Source organism: Salvelinus sp. IW2-2015, linkage group LG14 (assembly GCF_002910315.2).
Source record: "Salvelinus sp. IW2-2015 linkage group LG14, ASM291031v2, whole genome shotgun sequence".
Taxonomy (NCBI): domain Eukaryota; kingdom Metazoa; phylum Chordata; class Actinopteri; order Salmoniformes; family Salmonidae; genus Salvelinus; species Salvelinus sp. IW2-2015.
Genome location: NC_036854.1, coordinates 13,565,424 through 13,589,719, shown reverse-complemented (window position 1 = coordinate 13,589,719; position 24,296 = coordinate 13,565,424). Strand labels below are relative to the sequence as shown.

General features: G+C 43.2%; 1 protein-coding gene across 1 annotated transcript in view; it reads left to right on the top strand.

Annotated features, from left to right (window-relative positions):
* Window positions 1–9,406, top strand: part of LOC111972462 (exostosin-1) — a 246,135-nt gene extending 236,729 nt beyond the window's left edge. Inside the window, exons 11-13 of the mRNA XM_070446558.1 lie at window positions 361–521; window positions 6,288–6,459; window positions 8,727–9,406. Coding sequence (XP_070302659.1) covers window positions 361–521; window positions 6,288–6,459; window positions 8,727–8,912 — 519 coding nt within the window. The 3' untranslated portion in view covers window positions 8,913–9,406. The remainder of the gene's footprint in view (window positions 1–360; window positions 522–6,287; window positions 6,460–8,726) is intronic.
* The last annotated feature ends 14,890 nt before the right edge of the window (window positions 9,407–24,296 follow it).

Sequence of the window (24,296 nt, the reverse complement as noted above, 5' to 3'; positions counted from 1 at the left end):
CTTTTGTGGTCTCATTTCTTCATAATTGAGCACACATGCATCATGACACAGCTAAGAGGTGTGCGATTATTTTAAGGGACCTTCTGTTTTTTGGGGCTCTGTTCTCTCTTGTGTTTTGGAAATGAATTTTGTGCCACTCTGCCAACAGAAGTCAGGAAGTGTATTCTACTGTGTGGTGTTCTTCATATTCTCTGGACTTGAGCGACTGTCTTTTGATATTTGGTGTTCCTGAGAAGAAGACCTTTGGAATTCAAATCTACTCTTTTGCTACATTGTACTGTAGTTGACATAGCTGAACTAATGCAGAAGTAAATCTGTCTATTAGCGATTTTGAAAGATGTCTTTTCATTTGAACCCCAGGTTGACTTTGCCTTCATCGTCTGGCACAGTTTCCCAGACAGGATTGTGGGCTACCCAGCACGCAGCCATTACTGGGACGGCAGCAAATCAAGATGGGGCTATACCTCCAAGTGGACTAACCAGTACTCCATGGTGCTCACAGGGGCTGCGTTCTATCACAGGTACAGTAATATGGTGCTCACAGGGACAGATTAAATTGTTTCTTTTCCTCATCAATCTACACACAATACCCCAAAATGACAAAGCAAAAAAATATATATATTTTTTTTTTGCAAATGTATTACAAATTAAAAACTGAAATATCACATGTACATGTGTTTTCAGACCCTTTACTCAGTACTTTGTTGAAGCACCTTTGGCAGCGATTACAGCCTTGAGTCTTCTTGGGTATGACGCTACAAGCTTGGCACACCTGCATTTGGGGAGTTTCTCCCATTCTTCTCTGCAGATCCTCTCAAGCTCTGTCAGGTTGGATGGGGAGCGTTGCTGCACAGCTATTTTCAGGTCTCTTCAGAGATGTTCGATCAGGTTCAATTCCGTGCTCTGGCTGGGCTGCTCAAGGACATTGAGAGTTGTCCCGAAGCCACTCCTGTGTTGTCTTGGCTGTGTGCTTAAGGTCGTTGTCCTGTTGGAAGTTGAACCTTCGCCCCAGTCTGAGGTCCTGTGCTCTCTGGAGCAGGTTTTCTTTGTTTGTTTGGAGCATGATCTCGCCATCACGGTTGACAACTCCATTGTGTCCTCCTCCCAGAGTGCTAAGAACCTTGGCGTGATCCTGGACAACACCCTGTCGTTCTCAACTAACATCAAGGCGGTGACCCGTTCCTGTAGGTTCATGCTCTACAACATTCGCAGAGTACGACCCTGCCTCACYCAGGAAGCGGCGCAGGTCCTAATCCAGGCACTTGTCATCTCCCGTCTGGATTACTGCAACTCGCTGTTGGCTGGGCTCCCTGCCTGTGCCATTAAACCCCTACAACTCATCCAGAACGCCGCAGCCCGTCTGGTGTTCAACTTTCCCAAGTTCTCTCACTTCACCCCGCTCCTCCGCTCTCTCCACTGGCTTCCAGTTGAAGCTCGCATCTGTTACAAGACCATGGTGCTTGCCTACGGAGCTGTGAGGGGAACGGCACCTCCGTACCTTCAGGCTCTGATCAGGCCCTACACCCAAACAAGGGCACTGCGTTCATCCACCTCTGGCCTGCTCGCCTCCCTACCTCTGAGGAAGTACAGTTCCCGCTCAGCKCAGTCAAAACTGTTCGCTGCTCTGGCACCCCAATGGTGGAACAAACTCCCTCACGACGCCAGGTCAGCGGAGTCAATCACCACCTTCCGGAGACACCTGAAACCCCACCTCTTTAAGGAATAGCTAGGATAGGATAAAGTAAATCCTTCTAACCCCCCCCCCCCTTAAAAGAGTTAGATGCACTATTGTAAAGTGGTTGTTCCACTGGATATCATAAGGTGAATGCACCAATTTGTAAGTCGCTCTGGATAAGAGCGTCTGCTAAATGACTTAAATGTAAATGTAAATGTTTTCATCAAGGATCTCTCTGGACTTTACTCTGTTCCTCTTTGCCTCGATCCTGACTAGTCTCCCAGTCCCTGCTGCTGAAAGACATCCCCACAGCATGTGCTTCACCGTAGGCATGGTGCCAGGTTTCCTCCAGATGTGACGCTTCGCATTCAGGCCAAAGAGTTCAAACTTGGATTCATCAGACCAGAGAATCTTGTTTCTCATGGTCTGAGAGTCTTTAGGTGCCTTTTGGCAAACTCCAAGAGGGCTGTCATGTGCCTTTTACTGAGGAGTGGCTTCCGCCTGGTCACTACCATAAAGGCCTGATTGGTGGAGAGGAACTCTGGAGCTTTGTCAGTGGCCATCGGGTTCTTGGTCACCTCCATGACCAAGGCCCTTCTCCCCCGAATCCTCAGTTTGACCCGGCGGGCAGCTCTTGGAAGAGTCTTTGTGGTTCCAAACTTCTTCCATTTAAGAATGATAGAGGCCACCTTCTTCTTGGACCTTATATAGACAGGTGTGTCTATATGTCCAATCAAGTTGTAGAAACATCTCATTGATGATCAATGGAAACAGGATGCACCTGAGCTCAGTTTCGAGTCTCATAGCAAAGGGTCAGAATTTTTTAAAAGCTGTTTTCGCTTTGTCATTATGTGGTATTGTGTGTAGATTGCTGAGGATTTTGTTTTATTTGATACATTTTCGAGTAAGGCTGTAACACAACAAAATGTTACTTTCCGAAGGCACTGTACATTCAGAACCCCTGCCTGCTCTCTGTGAGGGGTGTAGGGGCCATGATAATAGCTCAAGGAGGGGAATGCGGTAACACATACCAATTACTTTGGGCACATACAGGCAGGCACGCATGGTGGTTATAAAAATCCCTAATACATATCGAGACCTGTTAACACTGTATAGCAGAAACTCTCCTGCACTTGTCACTTACTCTTACCACGGAGGGGTGTGATGAGGTTTCTATTGTTTTGTACCAGCATCACACGTTGCTACATACACACACTGGTTCATAAACTCAGCAAAAAAAGAAACGTCCTCTCACGGTCAACTGTGTTTATTTTCAGCAAACTTAACATGTGTAAATATTTGTATGGACATAACAAGATTCAACAACTGAGACATAAACTGAACAAGTTTCACAGACATGTGACTAATAGAAATGGAATAATGTGTCCCAGAACAAAGGGGGGGGTCAAAATCAAAAGTAACAGTCAGTATCTGGTGTGGCCACCAGCTGCATTAAGTACTGCAGTTCATCTGTTGCTCATGGACTGCACCAGATTTGCCAGTTCTTGCTATGAGATGTTACCCCACTCTTCCACCAAGGCACCTGCAAGTTCCCAGACATTTCTGGGGGGAATGGCCCTAGCCCTCACCCTCCGATCCAACAGGTCCCAGACGTGCTCAATGGGATTGAGATCCGGGCTCTTCGCTGGCCATGGCAGAACACTGACATTCCTGTCTTGCAGGAAATCATGCACAGAACGAGCAGTATGGCAGGTGGCATTGTCATGCTGGAGGGTCATGTCAGGATGAGCCTGCAGGAAGGGTACCACATGAGGGAGGAGGATGTCTTCCCTGTAACGCACAGCATTGAGATTGCCTGCAATGACAACAAGCTCAGTCCGATGGTGCTGTGACACACCGCCCCAGACCATGACGTACCCTCCACCTCCAAATCGATCCCGCTCCAGAGTACAGGCCTCGGTGTAACGCTCATTCCTTCTACGATAAACGCAAATCCAACCATCACCCCTGGTGAGACAAATTTTTGCTTTTTGCCAGTCCTGTCTGGTCCAGCGACGGTGGGTTTGTGCCCATAGACAACGTTGTTGCCGGAGATGTCTGAGGACCTGCCTTACAACAGGCCTACAAGCCCTCAGTCCAGCCTCTCTCAGCCTATTGCGGACAGTCTGAGCACTGATGGAGGGATTGTGCGTTCCTGGTGTAACTCGGGCAGTTGTTGTTGCCATCCTGTACCTGTCCCGCAGGTGTGATTTTCAGATGTACCGATCCTGTGCAGGTGTTGTTACACGTGGTCTGCCACTGCGAGGACGATCAGCTGTCCGTCCTGTCTCCCTGTAGCGCCGTCMTAGGTGTCTCACAGTACGGACATTGCAATTTATTGCCCTGGCCACATCTGCAGTCCTCATGTCTCCCTTGCAGCATGCCTAAGGCACGTTCACGCAGATGAGCAGGCACCCTGGGCATCTTTCTTTTGGTGTTTTTCAGAGTCAGCAGAAAGACCTCTTTAGTGTCCTAAGTTTTCATAACTGTGACCTTAATTGCCTGCTGTCTGTAAACTGTCAGTGTGTTAACGACCATTCCACAGGTGCATGTTCATTTATTGTTTATGGAACAAGCATGGGAAACAGTGTTTAAACCCTTTACAATGAAGATCTGTGAAGTTATTTGGATTTTTACGAATTATCTTTGAAAGACAGGGTCCTGGAAAAGAGACGTTTCTTTTTTTGCTGAGTTTATATGTTTTATTCAGGAGTAGTCTACGTCTTTCAGTACAGTAAGTGCCATTTAGAAAACTAATCCGAATTCCTCACACCACTGACAGTTTTTGTATATAAGCAGCATAATAGAAAAGGAAATAACGTCTTTGTTTTTTTTCTTTCCTTTTTCCATAAAAGATTTGATTGTAAATGCAATGCCTCAACACAATGAATACAAACTATTAAGCCATGCAGCAAATTGAATTGAGAAGTATTTTCCTCTCATGAGAGATTTGAAGTCATGTCTTATCGGGCAGTTGCAGATAAACTACTCTCATGGAACATGTCATTGTTGTAATCTATTGTGTGGTTTTAAAATGCCTCTATTATTCAGCTCTCAAGGCTCTCAAGGGTCTGTCTACTGAGGCATTGTGATAATAGTCAAGTGGCAAGTGTTTCTACCATATTGTCACCAGTAGCAAGTGTAAAAACAATCCTATCAGATCAGCACAATTAACAAATCTGTGTCATTAATTAGATCGCTATACTGATCAAAAATATCAAAGCAAACTGCAACAATTTCAAAGACTTGACCGAGTTACAGTTCATAAAAGTAAATCAGTCAGACAATCCTGCGTGTCGTGGTCGGTGGTTGTGAGGCCGGTTGGACATACTGCCAAATTTTCTAAAACGACGTTGGAGGTGACTTATGGRAGAAAAATGGACGTACAATTCTCTGGCCATAGCTCTGGGGGACATTCCTGCAGTCAGCATGCCAACTGCACACTCCCTCAAAACGTGAGACATCTGTGGCATTGTGTTGTTTACAAAACTACATTTTAGGCTGGCCATTTATTATCCCCAGCACAAGGTGTACCTGTGTAATGACCATGCTGTTTAATCAGCTTCTTAATATGCCACACCTGTCAGGTGGATGGATTATCTTGGCAATGGAGAAATGCTCACTAACAGGGATGTAAACACATTTGTGCACAAAAGTGAGAGAAAATAAGCTTTTTGTGCGTATGAAACATTTCTGGGATCTTTTCTTTCAGCTCATGAAACATGGGACCAACACGTTTACATGTTGCATTTATATTTTTGCTCAGTGTACATTTCCCATCCAAAGATATCAACATGAACAAAGATATCAGGCAGAGTGTGATATTCAGATCTGCAAAATGACAACGTTGACAAGATAACTGACAGCACATAGATCAATAGCTTCGCAGAGAGAAAGCCACAGAGTTTGTCTCAAAGGAAAGTCCTTGTGCTCATCTTTCCTGCACGGATGAGACCGACATATGGTGCTGATGGCAGACCTTGGCTGTGACACCTCACCTTCACGAGGCTGACAGTGATAGCTGGGCTGATGCTGTAGAGGCCAAGAGCCCAGCGGAGCTACCAAAGAGGAGGAGGAGAGATAAGGCACGAGTCAGACTGCCTCTGGATCTAAATAGAGTGGCCCACCCCGACTGACGCCCATCCCTCAGCACAGACGTACAGGAAATGATGCGCCTTCCTTTGTCAGCCATACAGCCAGGGCCCTCAACATAATAAACAGACGGGAAATGAGACATGGTACAATCAGGGCTGCCAGAAAGAGAGGGGCGAAGTGTCTCACTCTGAGAAATTAAAACATCCGTCTCTGGGTGTCGTCAGGCGGGTGGATGAGGCCGCAAGGGAGGGTGGCTCTTCTGTGGGCTGGCTCCGCTCATTCTGCCGGATGGCTCCACCAGACAGATTACCATCCATATTCTGTGAATAGAAAACAACAAGGGACATTATCCAGAGAAATGGTGAACCTTCGGGAAATGGCACTGAGAATGGAATTAAGGAGATTTGATTTCCTGTGTAGTCACTGCTGTTTCCATTTGCAATATTGCACTATGCAGTATATCAATGTGGTGTCCTTTTATGAATGTATCCATCCCTCTTTCTCTCTGTGTTTCTAGGTATTATCACTACTTGTACACTCACTACTTGCCAGCCAGCCTTCTCACCATGGTGGACCAGATGGCTAACTGTGAGGATATCCTGATGAACTTCCTGGTGTCTGCTGTCACTAAGCTCCCACCAATCAAAGTCACCCAGAAGAAGCAGTACAAGGAGACAATGATGCAGCAGGTACAGTAGGTCTTCGTGGTAACAGTGTGTGCTTGCCTGCGTTTGTGCGTACGTGTGTGTGCCTGAGCATGCGTGTTTGACCTGACGATCCTAGCTTGTTGAAGATGCTGTCCGCGAAACCCTGTGTTTACCCAGCATAAATCACTATCCAACGGCCAATTTCAATAGATATCAGGTATCTAGTGCTTGGGTCAGGGCACAATTTCAAGCTTTGGCGGRGGTGCCTTTTAAGATTAGGGAGTAAGATTTGCGGTATCGTACCATGAGCATGGACTATTTCTATTACATCAGATTGGACGACTGTCATTCATATTCCATTCATCCAGCTCAATGTAACATCGATAGGTTTAGGCTACGACATGATGCTCGAATTTGCCCTATACACATCATGAGGTAGCCACAGCCAAGCCTACAATTGAAAGATTAAGGCGTAGGTGCACACAGGTCATGAGACAAATTTGAGTAATCAAGGTGTCAGACACTGACACATTTAATACCACCTTGCACGCTCTTGCCTGCATGTAGTTGATCTGGGGTGTAATCATTAATCCAAAAGGTTGTTTTGCAACTAAAACAAGAGTTTCTATTGGACAAATTCAGATAGGTCCCTCCCCATTTTGTTCTGTTTGCTTTCGTTAAGAAATGTTTCGCAACATAACCAGGCGGAATGAATATAACCATGATCACCCGCACACACAGTTCATTTTCATAGCAGCCACCTGCAGTATCATCACTTTGCTAGTTTTATAATTCCTTTTCCCATCTACACGCTTTCCTCCTCTCACCTTTTCCACCTTGGACTTCAGTGCACAACTCAACAGCTGTCTGTGACCAGGCAAAAAAAACTCTCCATCCAAACCTTCATACCATAACCGCTACATAACCTACGTCGTTGTCACCATATTACCGTTCTAGTCAATCAACTAGAACTAACGCGTTAGTAAACCCCCAATCCAATCCATGTGTACATTCATGCAGTACAGTGTACAGCAAGCAGTTTAGCAGTTACTCTGGAGGGGAAAAAACGAAAGCTTACCTTGACTTAAAAGAGTTGCGGTGTTGGATAACCTTAGCCAGTTAGCTAACATAAATGGCATTCCTCTCTGTTTGAGTCAGGTTGGTGAGTAGAACAAATTAGTTGCATTGGCTAAGTGATAGGTCAACTATGAAGAATGATCCTTGTTGTGACACATTGTCAGTGTACCCAGAGGACTGAAAATAGCTGTCCTGTGGCTACACCATGGTGCTACACTAGAGGGTGCTGTTGAGGTTACTGTTGACCTGCATTGCAAAACCGTGTGTTTTAATCAGTTATTTGGTGACATTAATATTTTTAGTATGGTTTTATCTAAAAATGTTTTTGTTTTTTTATGTTTCACTACTTTTATTTTTATGAAATTTACTGAGTAGGATGGTTCTCCCATTCCTCCTCTGAGGAGCCTCCACTGATCTCAATGTGCCTGCTAGTCTGAAATGAGCCTGAAATTGCAGCCAGACACAGAGCCTGTGATGCGTGCTGTGAGGTGGGATATGAGAGAGGAGGGACTGCAGTATTACAGACCGGTTCACTCAGGAGCCTCCAGAGAGAGGTGGAGGCAGACGGAGGAGGCTGCAGCGCACCAACAGTCTCCCTGTGTGATTCCCCGTCTGGTTGGTGTGCACGGGCTGAGCCGGGGCCGGCCCACGTCAGGCCTGATTGATGGCCCCGCTCGGGGCAGCCCGATGACTCGCCTCTATCGGCTCTGTGATTAATGTCTTAATTGTGTAGGCAGCAGCGTACCAGTGGTGGATTTTCTCCCATCTCTCTCAACACATAGCATCTTCAGACCCTTTCCAGGCATATTTTTCCACTGCAGTCATCGGTGCTGAAACATTTGTTGCCGTGCTTCAAGATCACACAGGAAAGTTAATCGGAAACATGGGAATGTTTGCGGGAGACTTATGGAGATTTTGGCCGGCACTTTATCAGTTGAATGGGAGTTAAAAGGCAACAAAATATAACTATTCTTACATGTAGTTTTATTTGTGTGTATGTATACAGTAAATATGAGCTGGGGTTCCACTCCATTCAGCAACCTTTTTATGTATTTCCAGGCCGTCTTTGGAGGGAAAACAGTTTACATCAGACGACACAGCTCTAATGTACCATCCTCCACACAGTACATGTTTCTGCTTTTAAACTGATGCAGAGTCAGTTCGTACCGTGACCRGTGTGGAGTTGGTGTGCTGAACTGACGTATCTCCTCTGTCTGTGTGTCTGTCCACAGGGTTCTAAGACGTCCCGGTGGGCCGACCCGGACCACTTTGCCCAGAGACAGACGTGTATGAACTCGTTCAGCAGCTGGTTTGGGTTCATGCCCCTGCTGCACTCCCAGATGAGACTGGACCCTGTGCTGTTCAAGGACCAGGTCTCCATTCTGAGGAAGAAGTACAGGGACATCGAGAGGCTGTGAACCCAACACACACTCATACACACAGAAGAAACTTGAGTGGTGTGGGTTTGGGCCAAATCTCCTTCTGCAAGTGAAAAGAACTGCCTTTTTTGACCAGCCTGTTCAGTCAGTCAGACTGTCCGAACAATATGTGAAATCTCTACAGAGTAATTTATTATGAAATATGCAACACCAGGACCGTTATCCAGAGGTAATGATCTTGGCTATTGAAGATGATTCATCTTCAATGTCAGTAAGTTGGACTGTGTCGATGTTGTCATCGTTGTCGTCAAAAAAATTATATTGTGACATTTCACACGCTTCAACACCAGACAGATTGTCGTTGTCAATTCCTTCTCTGACAGAGGAACCAGGAAGTGAGGTCACAAAAGCCTGCAATGTGCACTCCTGTTTGGTTTCAGATATTTTCTGTGGCAGTGTGATCTTAAACAAAAATTAACACAGTGCATTGTTTGTCCTCCATGAGATCTATAAAGTTTTTCTCTAACATTGTATATGTTGCTTTCCATTATTCATTTCTGGGGCTTATTGGGCTTTCCATTTGGAATTGTTCGATTTTTGGGGGGGGTTGCTTCGTTCTCCTATGAGCATTAAATTGCCAAAAAAGGTAATCTGATAAAAGATGCTGAAATGTATACAGCCTATTGTATTTATTCTCTGTTTCAGCGATGATGGCGGTATACAACCTGTTTAGAAGGAATTACTACCATGTTCTTCTGCCTTGGTGAAATGTTAAATATGCAAAAGTTGAACAAACAACTCTTCCCATCAAAGACCACCTCAGGACACCATCCTGATTCTCTACATCTGTTTGCTGTTCTCCTCCAGGTTGTCAGTCTAAATGCTGGAGACATGCCACTCACTGTGACCCTGCCTAGCTATAAACAGGGTGTGGGTTTCTGCATCCGCTGGTACATTTACTAGGTAGACATTGGATACTAGGTAGATGGTGCTTAGCCACGGGGGTAGGCGTGGTGATGCTACTGACAAGCATCTTTGATTTCTGTTCGAGGTTTGAAGCATCTTTCATCATGTCCCTCCAGAGAACCAACCCCCCACCACCCACCCACAGCTCAGCTGGGTCTGAGAGGAGGGGACTGGCCTCTGCATGGTTCTCCCTGTACACCTCTCGTCTCCTTCTCACATCCAATAATCATGTTTACTTCATTATCATTGTACTATAATACCTCTGAGCATCAAAGTCTCAATGCCTGTTGGGAGTTTAAAATAATGTTGTTAATGTATGCTTCGGCCATGTTATTCACTCTTGCCTATGTACAGCGAAGTATACATTACCAACGTCATTTAAGTTCAATAATATGCATTGATATTTTGACCATACCCGTTGTATCTGTGGCTCAGAAGTATTATAGTAAAACGGTAAGAAAGTTAACTTGATTATGAATAACATTGACATGAGCTTACCTTTGCAACCAGGGATTTCTTTCTGAAGGTAATGGGTTTTACACTTTGGTCTAAACACCATGCTCTGCCCAGCACATAAATAACCAATGATTTAATGAGGGGCCTAATGGCAGGCAGGCTAGAGTGTTTTTGTTTGTTTGGCCAAGGGGATATCTCTCGCTTGCCTTCTCACGATGATGCATGATAATGTCGGCGCTCCCCCAGAACTTATTCAATACAGCTTCTGAGGGACCTGTCTCCTACGAGTGCCTCTCTCTCAAGTGGGACCCAGACAAGGCTATTTTACACCGAGTCGAGTCCATTCTGAATATGAATGAACAGATTTAGAATAGATGTATTGATCTCTATCACCCCCATAAGGGAGGGAAAGAACATTTGATAGTATTTTTGAAAGTGTCTTCTCTCTTCGTCTGCTCTGTTCAGAGGCAACACAGGAGAGATGAAGAACGAGAGGAGAGAAGAGGTGGTGGTGTAGGAAGGATACTGATACATACTACCAGTCATTCTGCCTGTAGTGCCTGGGGGAATAGGAATGAGGACACAGAATGAGGCTGCCATTGATCCACATTGATCCAAATGGAGAGCCAGCCTTTATTTGTTTTTCGAGGAAGAGCAGGGCTAATGTCTGTGTTCATYAATCTATTTCTGTGTCTATGAAAATGTCAATGTTCTGTCGTCGAGGGGCTATTCTGAGGGTATTGGTTATAATGGCCTGAATTAGCTCTGACACATTTAGCACGTTCTACTATCATGCAGCTTGCTTTTTATTAGATTCCGTTTTCTCATTCATTACTGTGCCAGTCGAGATGGTTTAGTATATGTCACGACATACAAGAACAGCATTTACAATTCCACACTATTATTTGATATCTCTGAAATTAACTTGTCCACCCTGCAAAGCAGTTGATTCACAATGAATACAAATGTGACTGCATACTTCTAATTTAGGTGTTAGTGCAGGCTTGGTGTCATACACGCTCAGTGCTATACATTCATATTCTACTGCCTTTATATTGAAATGGTAATAAGGTTTGCATATATTCTTGTTTTAGCGCTTCCTGCCAGTCGAACACCATGTGGGTCGTTCCACCAATTCGGTGCCTTTTGAGAAGTGTAACTTGGTCAATAATTTTTAGGTTTCACTTCATTTTTACATTCTGTCATACAGAGCACATGTTCAACTTCATTTAAAAAAACACGTTTTCCCATCTCAAGAGGCTGAATTTAATAAACAAGTTAAGTGCCTATTAAGTTTAAAATATAGTAACAGTGTTGACTGTACCAGGTTGATTTCTTCTTTAATCAGCCACAAATCCCCTTTTGACGGAGGAATGGAAGCTTGTTGTGTACAACAGGGATTGGCAGTTGTTTAAAAGGGAATAGTTTAGACGTAAATGAATCACATGAAATACATAATAATCTTCAGAAATGACTATCAAAGCAACAAAATTACTAGGCCTTTACAATGATGGTAAAACTTGAAGAAATGTTGGCATTACAAGTTAATTTTCCTAGAAGTAGCGTGACATTTCCTGTCAGGTGTCTGCTATCTTCAGAGGCCTAGCTACCCTTCACTGGTCTCCCCAAAGTTGATGTATAGCTGTTATCTCCAGCTTGGCTGGGTGTGAGGTCAGGGAGCTTCAAATACCAACAGGCTTGGAGCCGAGGAGTTGTCAGGAAAGGAGAAAAAAGCCAATGACTGTAGACATCAAGCCATCCCATCTCAGGGCGGTATGGCAGCAAAGCCCTCTGTGACATATCTGCTCAGCGCATGCCACACCGGAGCACCCAGACATAAAAAATAAAGACCCAATTCTCCGCACATCAAATGAGAGGACAAGCAGACAGCAGCTGACATTCCCCCGCCTCATAACGGGCAGTCTAAGCACTAGATGTGTTTCGGCACATAGGTGTGCATGCAGTGACGTCTCCTTTATGGGCCCTGAGAAACGCTCTCCAGAGCCCCATTACCGTCGCAGATGGGGTTTTATCAAGGTCTGTGCCTGGAGACTCATTCTGTGAACCAAAAGCTTTTCTCTCTGTGATGGTCCAAGCTCATGTTGAGGATGGCTCAGCCGTGGACCATTTCTCCAGAGAGTGTTGCATCATCATGGCCGTTGTTATATGTCTGTGCTTGTTTCCCTGGGGCTCAGCCACAGAGTAAAGTAAACTAATTGAATTCGTGTAAATGGAAAATAACTGGAAATGCTCTATCTTTCTCTGTCTTTCTCTCTCGGTCTCTATTTCTCATTCCTTTTCTCTCTCCCTCTCTTTTTTCTCTGTTTATATCTCTCTCATTTCTCTTTTTCTCTCTCTGTTTCACACTCTCCCTCTCTCTCTCTCTCTCTCTCTCTCTCTCTCTCTCTCTCTCTCTCTCTCTCACTCTCACTCTCTCACACACACGTACACGTACATCCATAGACAGTCCAGGAGGTGAGAGAGGAAAGGCCGTGGCATCGTTATGGAGTACGGTATGTGAGTCTGTGTTCCTGCAGCACTGGCGTCAGACAGAGACACGGGTCACAGTCATGACTCTGGACACCTATTACAGCTACACTGGGGAGAGGAGAGAATGCTGATGATCAATCCATCCATCTGTCTATAAATATTTCTATCTACAGTGAGCTCCAAAAGTATTGTTTTGTATCTGTACTCAAGCACTTTGGATTTGAAATTATACAATGATTATGGGGTTAAAGTGCAGACTGACAGCTTTGTTTTTAGGGTATTTTCCCTCCATATCGGGTAAGTCGTTTAGAAATTACAGCACTTTTTGTACGTAGTCCCCACATTTTATGGGACCAAAAGTACTGGGACAAATTCACTTATGTTTATTAAAGTAGCCAAACGTTTTGCATTTGGTCACATATTCCTAGCATGATATGACTACATCAAGCTTGTGACTCTACAAACTTGTTGGATGCATTTGCAGTTAGTTTTTTGGTTTTGCTTCTTAACACTTCTACATTAATGTGAACTCTACCGTGATTGGACGCTACCTCTCACCATTACAATAACAACAGATTAGCACGTCTTAGAGGAAAATCAATCAATCAAATGTATTTATAAAGCCCTTCTTACATCAGCTGATGTCACAAAGTGCTGTACAGAAACCTAGCCTAAAACCCCAAACAGCAAGCAATGCAGGTGTGGAATACATATCATACCCCCAACTTTCCTACTCATCATTATTCCCGAATCACAAGCTTCACAAGCTTGATGTCATTGTATGCTGGATGAATGGATGAAAATACCCTCATTAAAGCTGATAGTGCGCACTTTAACCTCCTAGTCATTGTATCATTTCAAATCCAAAGTGCTGGAGTACAGAGCCAAAACAAATTGGTCACTGTAACAATACTTTTGGAGCTCACTGTATCTTTATGTCAATATAGTTAGCTGGCGGCCTGTTTGTCTAGCTGCACCAAACTGTTAATCTTTACTTTCATGCAGTGCTGTAAAGTACTTAAGAAGTACTTTGAAGTATTTTTACTTAAGTCATTTTTGGGGGCATCTGTACTTTACTTCACTATTTATATTTTTGAAAACTTACTTTACTTCACTACATTCCTAAAGAAAATGATGTCCTTCTTACCCAATACATTTTCACTGACACCCAAAAGTACTGATTTACATTTTGAACGCTTAGCAGGACAGGAACATTGTCTAATTCACACACTTATCAAGAGACCATCCCTGGTCATCCCTACTTTGATCTGGTGGACTCACTAAACACATGCTTCATTTGTAAATGATGTCTGAGTGTTGGAGTGTGCCCGTGGCTTTTCCGTAAGTAAAAAAGAAAAAGAAAATGGTGCCGTCTGATTTGCTTAATATAAGGAATTTTAAATGATTTATACTTTTACTTTTGATACTTAAGTATATTTAAAACCAAATAATTTTAGACTTTAACTCAAGTAGTATTTTACTGGGTGACTTGAGTCATTTTCTATTAAGGTATCTTTACTTTCACCCAAGTATGAAAATTGCCTACTTTTTCCATCACTGCTTGCATGTTGATTATAATTTCAAAAAGTGTAAATATTCATCCTTTTTGAAATGGTCCTCTGGTTGTGAACCAACACTGCAAATAACTGCATAAATAATACTTAGAAAAACTGCTGAGATTCATGGAACTTGAATTATAATTCCATTTTGATAAAACTGTTTGTTTTCTGAAACGTCAACAGTTTCCATGGCGTCAAATTGATCATTTTCTTTCCCTCACTGGAGACAGAGGGGCTCACCAAATTGCTGTGGTGACAGGGGGGAAGGACCATGGAAATCCACACAGCCCAAATTGAGTTATGATTGCAAGTAGAGCACAAATACTTCTTCTTCCTCCCCAGATATTAGTTATGGTAAGTTTGGAGCTGATTCTGTAGCGGGGGGAGATGCGATATGGCTCCTCTGCTGTAATTGTGTTATAAAAAGCCATTATACCTCTATTTCTTCTTATTGGAGTCCCACAATATTGCTCATCATGGCCTGTCTCTTTACATTTGTCAGATTGGGACTGCAGGGATGGCTGTTCTGTAATGGACATCAGGGATGGAGAGGCCACCAGCCTAATTCTACTCTCTGGTATAGCCCTGTTGTAGGCTGCAGCAGACCGGCACCGTCCGTAGCCCAGAGAAACGCCACATCCACCGAAGCCAAGACGGACACTCCTCACATTGATTGTGACTGAGACTGAAAATAATTTTTACTTTAAGCACTTTTTCCTCATCAGTGGGTGGGTGGACAGCATCATCACTTTGAGGATTTGATAGCACCATGTCTCTGTGAGAGATCCTAGACGCAATCACTGTACCAGGAGGGTATTATGACTGAGAGAGTGCTGATGTGGTGATAGTCCAGGCTTTGACAGGCGATGCTGTGTCTGAAGTCTATTCCTCTGATATTTCAGTCTAGGGTGCAGTGTTTTGTCAGCTATTCTTCCTGGTGATATGTGGATGCCCTCCTCCGATGCATCTTATACTCTGTCGGAGCTTGATATGAGTGAATTGGGTGTAGCCAAGGTCTGACATGCCAAAATGGTGATTCATTGGACAGAATTACTTCTCCAGAGAGAAATTGCCATTTGCCATATCCAGGTCCCTCAATCGCTTAATAAAGCCCTCCTCTGGCTGGCTGTTCCCTGGGACACTGAATCAAACCTGCCTGCTGGGGCTCACAACTTTCAGTGAAAATCATGTATACAGCAATTCAATCTACACTGAACAAAAATATAAACACAATGTAAAGTGTTGGTCCCATGTTTGATGAGTTGAAATAAAAGATCCCACACAATTCTTCCACAAGCACAAAAAGCTTATTTCTCAACTTTTGTGGACAAATTTGTAAACATCCCTGTTAGTGAGCATTTCTCCTTTGTCAAGATAATCCATCCACCTGACAGGTGTGGCATCTCAAGAAGCTGATTAAGCAGCATGATCATTACACAGGTGCACCTTGTGCTGGGAACAATAAAAGGCCGCTCTAAAATGTGTGGTTTTGTCACATAACACAATGCCACAAGTTTTGAAGGAGCGTGCAATTGGCATTTACATGTTGCGTTTATAATTTTGTTCATTATACATTAATTGTCAAAAAGGAAAAACCCTGGAAACTTGAAAAAAAAGGTTGATTCTGTTCTCATGTATTTCATTAACATGGGCATCAATACAGTACGATGAAGCTATAATACTAGAATTATGTTTTAAATTCAACTATATTCTCCTGTAAATAAACAACTGAATTCTCTATCCTGATTTACTGTGATTAAAGTGTAATATGTAGGATTCAGTCTCAACAAGATGGGTACAACAAACAAAGCACACAGATGAATACATTTCCATTGTCCCCTCTGGCCTGCTACTGCCACAGACTACTCAGTAGCAGTCCTTGCTCACTGGGTGAGCTAAGCTATTCTGCTAAGGTCAGGACTGCCAGTATCCTACCACCTCCTTCCTTCGTCTCACTGAAATGAAAACAAGTATTCATTACAGAGCACCTGACCATGGGCTTTGTGGCAGCCTTCCTGCTATTCCCCCCAGATCTAACTTGGAGAAAATTTGATTTGGAAAGGAAATAGAATTCTCATATACAAAAAATAAACAAACAACCTGAAACAAATGTGTGTGTGTGTGTGTGTGTGTGTGTGTGTGTGTGTGTGTGTGTGTGCGCGCGTGCGTGCGTGCAGGACCAAGAAGGAGGAGGTGGGAGTAGTGAAATGATCTACACGTTGCAATTTCTTTGCCTCTCAGTGAGGTGTGATTGTGGTAAATGAAAAAAAGACAACAGAATTACCTCTCCACTCTGACACTAATGGTCCTAAACACACCGCATGTGGGACTGGTGTTTCCAATCAGTGCTTTCAATGGTAATGTGACATTTATTTTGTTAGAGCACACAGATACCATTGAGGAACGTATTCAGACGAACAGTCCACGACATTGTGAAATGTCCATTAAGAGCATGAAAAAACAACATTCTCAATCTATTTTGAATTCCCATTGTCAACTTTGAAATGTTCAGGGCATCTTTGTCATTTTAGCATGTGGTTCAAAAGTAAATTCTATTCCATACAAGAAATTGCCAAGAAACTGGGGCACCGGGGCCTCCCACTCCTCTTTCTATTCTGGTTAGKGCCAGTTTGTGCTGTTCTGTGAAGGGAGTAGTACACAGCGTTGTATGAGATCTTCAGTTTCTTGGCAATTTCTCGCATGGATTAGCCTTCATTTCTCAGAACAAAAATAMCCTGATGAGTTAAAGAAAAAAGTTATTTGTTTCTGGACATTTTGAGCCTGTAATCGAACCCACAAATGCTGYTGCTCCAGATACTCAGCTAGTCTAAGGAAGGCCAGTTGTATTGCTTCTTTAATCAGTACAACAGTTTTCAGCTGTGCTAACATAATTGCAAAAGGGTTTTCTAATGATCAATTAGCCTTTTAAAATGATAAACTTGGATTAGCTAACACAATGTGCCATTACAACACATGTGATGGTTGCTGATAATGGGCCTCTATAAGCCTATGTAGATATTACATAAAAAATCTGCCGTTTCCAGCTACAATAGTAATTTACAATGTCTACACTGTTTTTCTGATCAATTTTATGTTATTTTAATGGACAAAATGTTTGCTTTTCTTTCAAAAACAAGGACATTTCTAAGCGACCCCAAACTTTTGATCGGTAGTGTGTGTATATATATATATATATATATCTTAAGGCTATAAATGCAATGTAAAAACTATTGGTCGCTGAATCTGGAGAAATGAATGACCATGTAAAAAATTGTTGGTCACTAAATCCGGCTAGAAGGACCGTGTAAAAATGGTTGGCAGGTATGCCCTCAGGTATGCACTCACTCTGAGCAGTTGGCTGTGAATACCCTCACCTGCTATATACTTATAACTGATTGGTTGGTTCTGCCCACTATAGTGCTGTCCAGTTAGAACATGATGTTGAGGTCCATCACAAACACACACAGCTGTTTCCATTTGAAGATGTTTATATGACTGTGGTAATCAGAATGACTTGCAATCTTATTGTTGTGGTTATTTCGATGCAACATTCAGACATTTGTGTTACTATCGACAATAAAAAGGTTCTCAGAAACATGTCTTCTCCCTCAGACGATGATAACACTGACCTGATTGGGCGGATTCAGTGTCCAGATGCTCATTTCCAAGCGATCTGATTGGTTGGAATGGCAGGGCTATGATGGGTGAGGGATAACTAAGGTGGTGGGCTGAGCAGCCAAACTAATGGGACTTATGGGAAACTGAAGGGACTGTGAGGGGAAGTTAGGTAGAGAGGAGAGGAGCAGGACAGCCTTTTCTTACGTGCAGTGTAGACAACTTTCAATTGTCAAAGACATCAAAAGCATTCCAAGGTCAAAAGTATTAATTACATGTAAAATAGACAAGTCATGGCTTCACATCATGAAAAAGAAATGCCAGTGATTTACTGCAAATGTAATGGAAAAGACAGCCATTCCAGCATTAGCATGTATGCCCTATGTCTGCCTTTCATGCTGTGGGATGAGAAGCCTCTGTTGCTCTACCTGAACCTATGAATTGGAATTGAGTCACAGACACTGAGTGCATACTTTTATCGCTCTGCAGAAATCGAAGTGCTGGAGAATATTCCAGCACGCTCACTCCAGGGACCACTGTTTTTTTTTMTTTTTTTTTTGCTAAATTCTCTGCTCCCATCTCTCACCCCATACTATCTTGCCAATTTTCTGCATCTGTAGATCTGACATGTTTCATGCGTTTGCTGCCTCACTGCAGGGGCCCTAGCTGGCTGCCACCGGTCCTGTGCCTTGTGTCGGAGACGAGTGCACGAGATGCCCTCGGACATTTTCTGCTCGGCGGCGCCCAATGTCCTCCGAGTGGTCCTGTAATTAGCTCTCCTGTGTTTACCCCCACTTTCTGCTGAGGGAGAGAGAGTGTGCAGGGCCATATTAAAAAATGTACCAGGCAAAAGGTCAACAGAGGAGCTCTCTGGACCGCAAATTAAACAGGAGAGCCGTCCTGTGATCTGAATGAGTGATGAGGGAGGCTGTTGAATTAAAACTTCATATCTTGAAGATTCCAACTAGGTTTATATCAGGCTGTTTGGTGTTCTGATGTTCCTATCATTCTGTTCTATATGCTGTACAGCTCTGGCATCATGTCCCTCAGTCGTACATCTCTTAGCAAACATCATCCAGTCAAATAACATCAGAGAGGACATGGTCTTCCCTCCATGTGACTGGACTCAAAGTAAAGTGAGATGAAAATGGGGGTGACAAGCACCATTTACATTATGAACAAAGAAAGGTATCTAAAACTACATCTATGTATATTAATTTATTGATTATAGTAGAACTGTTGTATTTGTATTTAGTATAATATGTTACATTAAGTTACATTATGAATGGAATAGCGGCCGTATAATATCATACGAATTAGAGGATGTTATCATACGTCTTGGAGCAAGTATGGTACTATACGTCTTTTTCTGAAACCAGGTTGCTTGTTGCATTCTATCAACAAAGGAGAATTGTGGTAATGGTTAGCAAAAATGCTACAGTTGTCKCCGAAGCGACTTGAACATAGATGGTTGTGGATTACGCCGACCCATCCTCCCCGACCAACCACACAACTTTAGTTTCTGTCTAAAGTAACTAGACCATTAGTAGGTATCATACGTCTTGGAAATGCTTAGAAATAAACACAGCAAAAAATGAAACGTCCCTTTTTCAGGACCCTGTCTTTCAAAGATAATTTGTGAAAATCCAAATAACTTCACAGATCTTCATTGTAAAGGGTTTAAACACTGTTTCCCATGCTTGTTCAATGAACCATAAACAATTAATGAACATGCACCTGTGGACCGCGTCGTTAAGACACTAACAGCTTACAGACGGTAGGCAATTAAGGTCACAGTTATGAAAACTTAGGACACTAAACAGGCCTTTCTGCTGACTCTGAGAAACACCAAAAGAAAGATGCCCAGGGTCCCTGCTCATCTGCGTGAACGTGCCTTAGGCATGCTGCAAGGAGGCAAGAGGACTGCAGATGTGGCCAGGGCAATAAATTGCAATGTCCGTACTGTGAGACGCCTAAGACGCGCACTACAGGGAGAGGCGATGGACAGCTGATTGTCCTCGCAGTGGCAGACCACGTGTAACAAACACCAGCACAGGATCGGTACATCCAAACATCACACCTGTGGGACAGGTCAGGATGGCAACAACAACTGGCCCGAGTTACAACAGGAACGCACAATCCCTCCATCAGTGCTCAGACTGTCCGCAATAGGCTGAGAGAGCTTGACTGATGGGCACAAACCCACCATCGCTGGACCAGACAGGATTGGCAAAAAGTGGTCTTCACTGACGAGTCGCGGTTTTGTCTCACTGGGGCGGCGTGTCACAGCACCATCGGACTAAGCTTGTTGTCATTGCAGGCAATCTCAACGCTGTGCATTACAGGGACGACATCCTCTTCCCTCATGCGGTACCCTTCCTGCATGTCATCCTGACATAACCCTCCAGCATGACAATGCCACCAGCCATTCTGCACGTTCTGTGTGTGATTTCCTGCAAGACAGGAATGTCAGTGTTCTGCCATGGCCAGCGAAGAGCCCGGTCTCAATCCCATTGAGCACGTCTGGGACCTGTTGGATCGGAGGGTGAGGGCTAGGGCCATTCCCCCCAGAAATGTCCGGGAACTTGCAGGTGCCTGGGTGGAGAGTGGGGTAACATCTCACAGGAAGAACTGGCAAATCTGGTGCAGTCCATGAGGAGGAGATGCACTGCAGTACTTAATGCAGCTGGTGGCCACACCAGATACTGACTGTTACTTTTTATTTTGACCCCCCCTTTGTTCTGTGACACATTATTCCATTTCTGTTGGTCACATGTCTGTGGAACTTGTTCAGTTTATGTCTCAGTTGTTGAATCTTGATATATTCATACAAATATTTACACATGTTAAGTTTGCTGAAAATCAACACAGTTGACAGTGAGATGACGTTTCTTTTTTTGCTGAGTTTACATAAAGTATGTTTTGTATGGCTCTGAGGCAAAGCTAACATTTGATGTTCAGGACGAGGTATGCATTTTACATCTTGAATCAAGATGTTAGCATGGGTTTCAATGAATATAGGTTCTTGTGACTCTAGTAGTATTCTTCTTGATGTAAATAGTGTACATGCTATTGTTCTTTGTTTATTCAAGAAAAATCCAATGAGACCATGGTCTCATTCCCAAGGGTGCCCTGATCACAACAATACAACAACCAATACAATGTAAAACAAAACAGTAATCAATACCAAACACAACATTTATGAAAAACACATCTTTCCAGCAGTGAGGTGGATTTACCTAATTCGGTGGAGACCCAAGGAACCTCGAGTTAACCAACCCTGTGATCGGGTTTGGTAACTTACGTTTTTATACTTCAACAACAAGTTAGGTGATTRGGAAGCTTGTGTAGTGGAGCTTTGTAAACAAATAGGGAATAGTGAAGGGATCTACAGGACTTTAATGAGAACCAGCCAACATTTTGATACAGGATGCAGCGAGGAATATTAAAACTGTCACCTGTGATAAAGCAAAGGGCGCTATGGTAGACGGGACCCAAAGGTTTAAGAGTAGTGGCTGCTGCATTCCGGTAAATTGTGTCACCATAGTCAAGAACTGGCAGGAAAGGGGACTGACTGTACAATCTGCTTCCTGCTATTATTTTAAAAGAAGCCCACTTTAAATCTTAGCTTTTAACTAGCTTATTAGTATGTTTTTTATTGGCAGGAACCCGAACGATGATGTACACTATAACTCTGTTTTATACCAAACTCCTAGTGATATCCAATTATCCTATTGATATCCTAGGAGTAATACCCCACTGGGCACTAATGGCAGTTCAATGTCTAGTCTTGATTTACATTTGATTTACAACTAACGTGTATTCAACGTGAAATTAACAATCAGTTTTCCACATTGATTCAACATCAACACACAGATTTTGGGGGTTGAAATGACTTGGAAACAACGTGATTCAACCAGTTTTTGCTCTAGTAGGATAATGCTTCAGGGACCGAAAATCACAAACCAATGACTTACCTTTTCTGTGTATCTGGTTAGGTTGATTCAGCCTCCACAAATGATGTATAGACTGAGCTGTTACCACTGAGTCCCATTCATTCACCTATTTTACAGAGTCATTGTTCCATGTTGCTCTCTCACAGGAAATTATGAAGGGTCTCAGTCAGTAAGGGTACCTCCCTATTACACACACAACTCAGCAWTTTAACAGACACTCTCCCCTGACATAAAGACTATATCTTACAATATTTTCTCATAAACCTGAGAAAATGGCAGTATCTAGCTGGTAATAATAGCTCCTTCTGCCATCTGTCAACAACGAGACGAATAAACTGTGTGCAGACCCATAACAGGAAATCACAGGAGGTTGGTGGCACCTTAATTGGGGAGGACGGGCGAGTGGTAATAGCTGCAGCAGAATAAATGGAATGGTTTCAGATACATCAAACACATGGTTTCCATGTGTTTGATGCCATTGCAATAACTCTGTTCCAGCCATTATTGTGAGCCGCCCTCCCCTCAGCAACCTCCACTGCAGGAAATTAATTTGAGAAAAAAACATGTTTCAATTTTGCTACACTCCTTTTCTTTCTCACCTCACCTCATTTTCTCCAGAAGAGAAAGGAGAACAGAGAGAGAGAAAGGGAGAGAGAGAGATGGCAGGGCAGTCGGAGAGGTAAACTACAGTTAATCTGGGCTGTAAATACCCCCAGAGAAAGGACATTGGCTCTCTAGTTGGGCACAGTAGATTAGCAGAGGTCTTTTAAACAAGCGCAGGTCTCCACACAAGCCCAGAAGTATTAGTTTCATCCTAGGTTCTGTCTGATGTCCTGCCATGTTGGAGTCATGCTTGAATGATGAATGAGGAGATTACAATTAGACAGACCTCTGCTTTTACTGTATGAGAACTTTTTCCCACAAGTGGCAGCCAGTGAGGGGTATTCATGGATGCCAAGGGAAGCCAGGCTTCCCAAAAAATGGACCAAAAATAATTGAAAAAAAATACATAATTTATCTTTCGTCTCTCTGTGTTTTATAATTTTCCTTCAATTCGCAATAGGCTGAATGTATTTCACAGGAGAAAGCACCCGAGCGAGTGAAACAGCAGGCCTCTGTTTCTCTACGTGTTGGCCATCTATCTGATGCTGTCTGGTCCAACTGAGTATTACATTGTTGCCGCCCATAGCATTGAAGGTAAGGGAAGCCAGCAAGCATTTGGCCTCCCTTGATAAAAAAAGTATAAAAATGTGCCAAACAGTGTTGAGCTAAAGTGAGTGAGCTCAACTTTGTATGGTCCTGGCCTAAATCACTGTCAGTGTCACCAGCAAAGCACCCCCACACCATCACACATCCTCCTCCTTGCTTCATGGTTGAAACCACACACGCAGAGATCATCCGTTCACCTACTCTGCGTCTCACAAAGACACAGCGGTTAGTGCTAAAATCTCAAATTTGTACTCATCTGACCAAAGGACAGATTTAAACCGGTCTAATGTCCATTGCTCGTGTTTCTTGGCACAAGTAAGTCTCTTCTTCTTATTGGTGTCCTTTAGTAGTGGTTTCTTTCCAGCAATTCGACCATCAAGGCCTGATTCACYCAGTCTCCTCTGAACAGTTGATGTTCAGATGTGTCTGTTACGTGAACTCTGTGAAGCATTTATTTGGGCTGCAATCTGAGGCTGGTAACGCTAATGATCCTATCCTCTGCAGCAGAGGTAACTCTGGGTCTTCCTTTCCTGTGCGGTCCTCATGAGAGCTAGTTTCATCGTAGAGCTTGATGGTTTTTGCGACTGCACTTGAAGAAACTTTCAAAGTTCTTGAAATGTTCCACACTGACTGACCTTCATGTCGTCTCTTTGCTTATTTGAGCTGTTTTTGCCATAATATGGACTTGGTCTTTTACCAAATAGGGCTATCTTCTGTTTACCACCCCTACCTTGTCACAACACAACTGATTGGCTCAAACGCATTAAGAAGGAACAAAATTCCACAAATGAACTTTTAACAAGGCACACCTGTTAATTGAAATGCATTCCAGGTGACTACCTCATGAAGCTGGTTGAGAGAATGCAAAGAGTGTGCAAAGCTGTCATCAAGGCAAAGGGTTGCTACTTTGAAGAATCTCAAATATAAAATATATTTTTTGTTTAACACATAATTCCATATGTGTTATTTCATAGTTTTGATGTCTTCACTATTATTTTTACAATGTAGAAAATAGTAAAAATAAAGAAAAACCCTGGAATGAGTGTGTCCAAACTTTTGACTGGTACTGTAGATATGAATTAATGGTTCAATTTCCAGTCAAACACTGCATATATCAAGTGTATGCACAAAACACCTGGATTTATTAGCCAAAATGTTAGATCCATTGGACA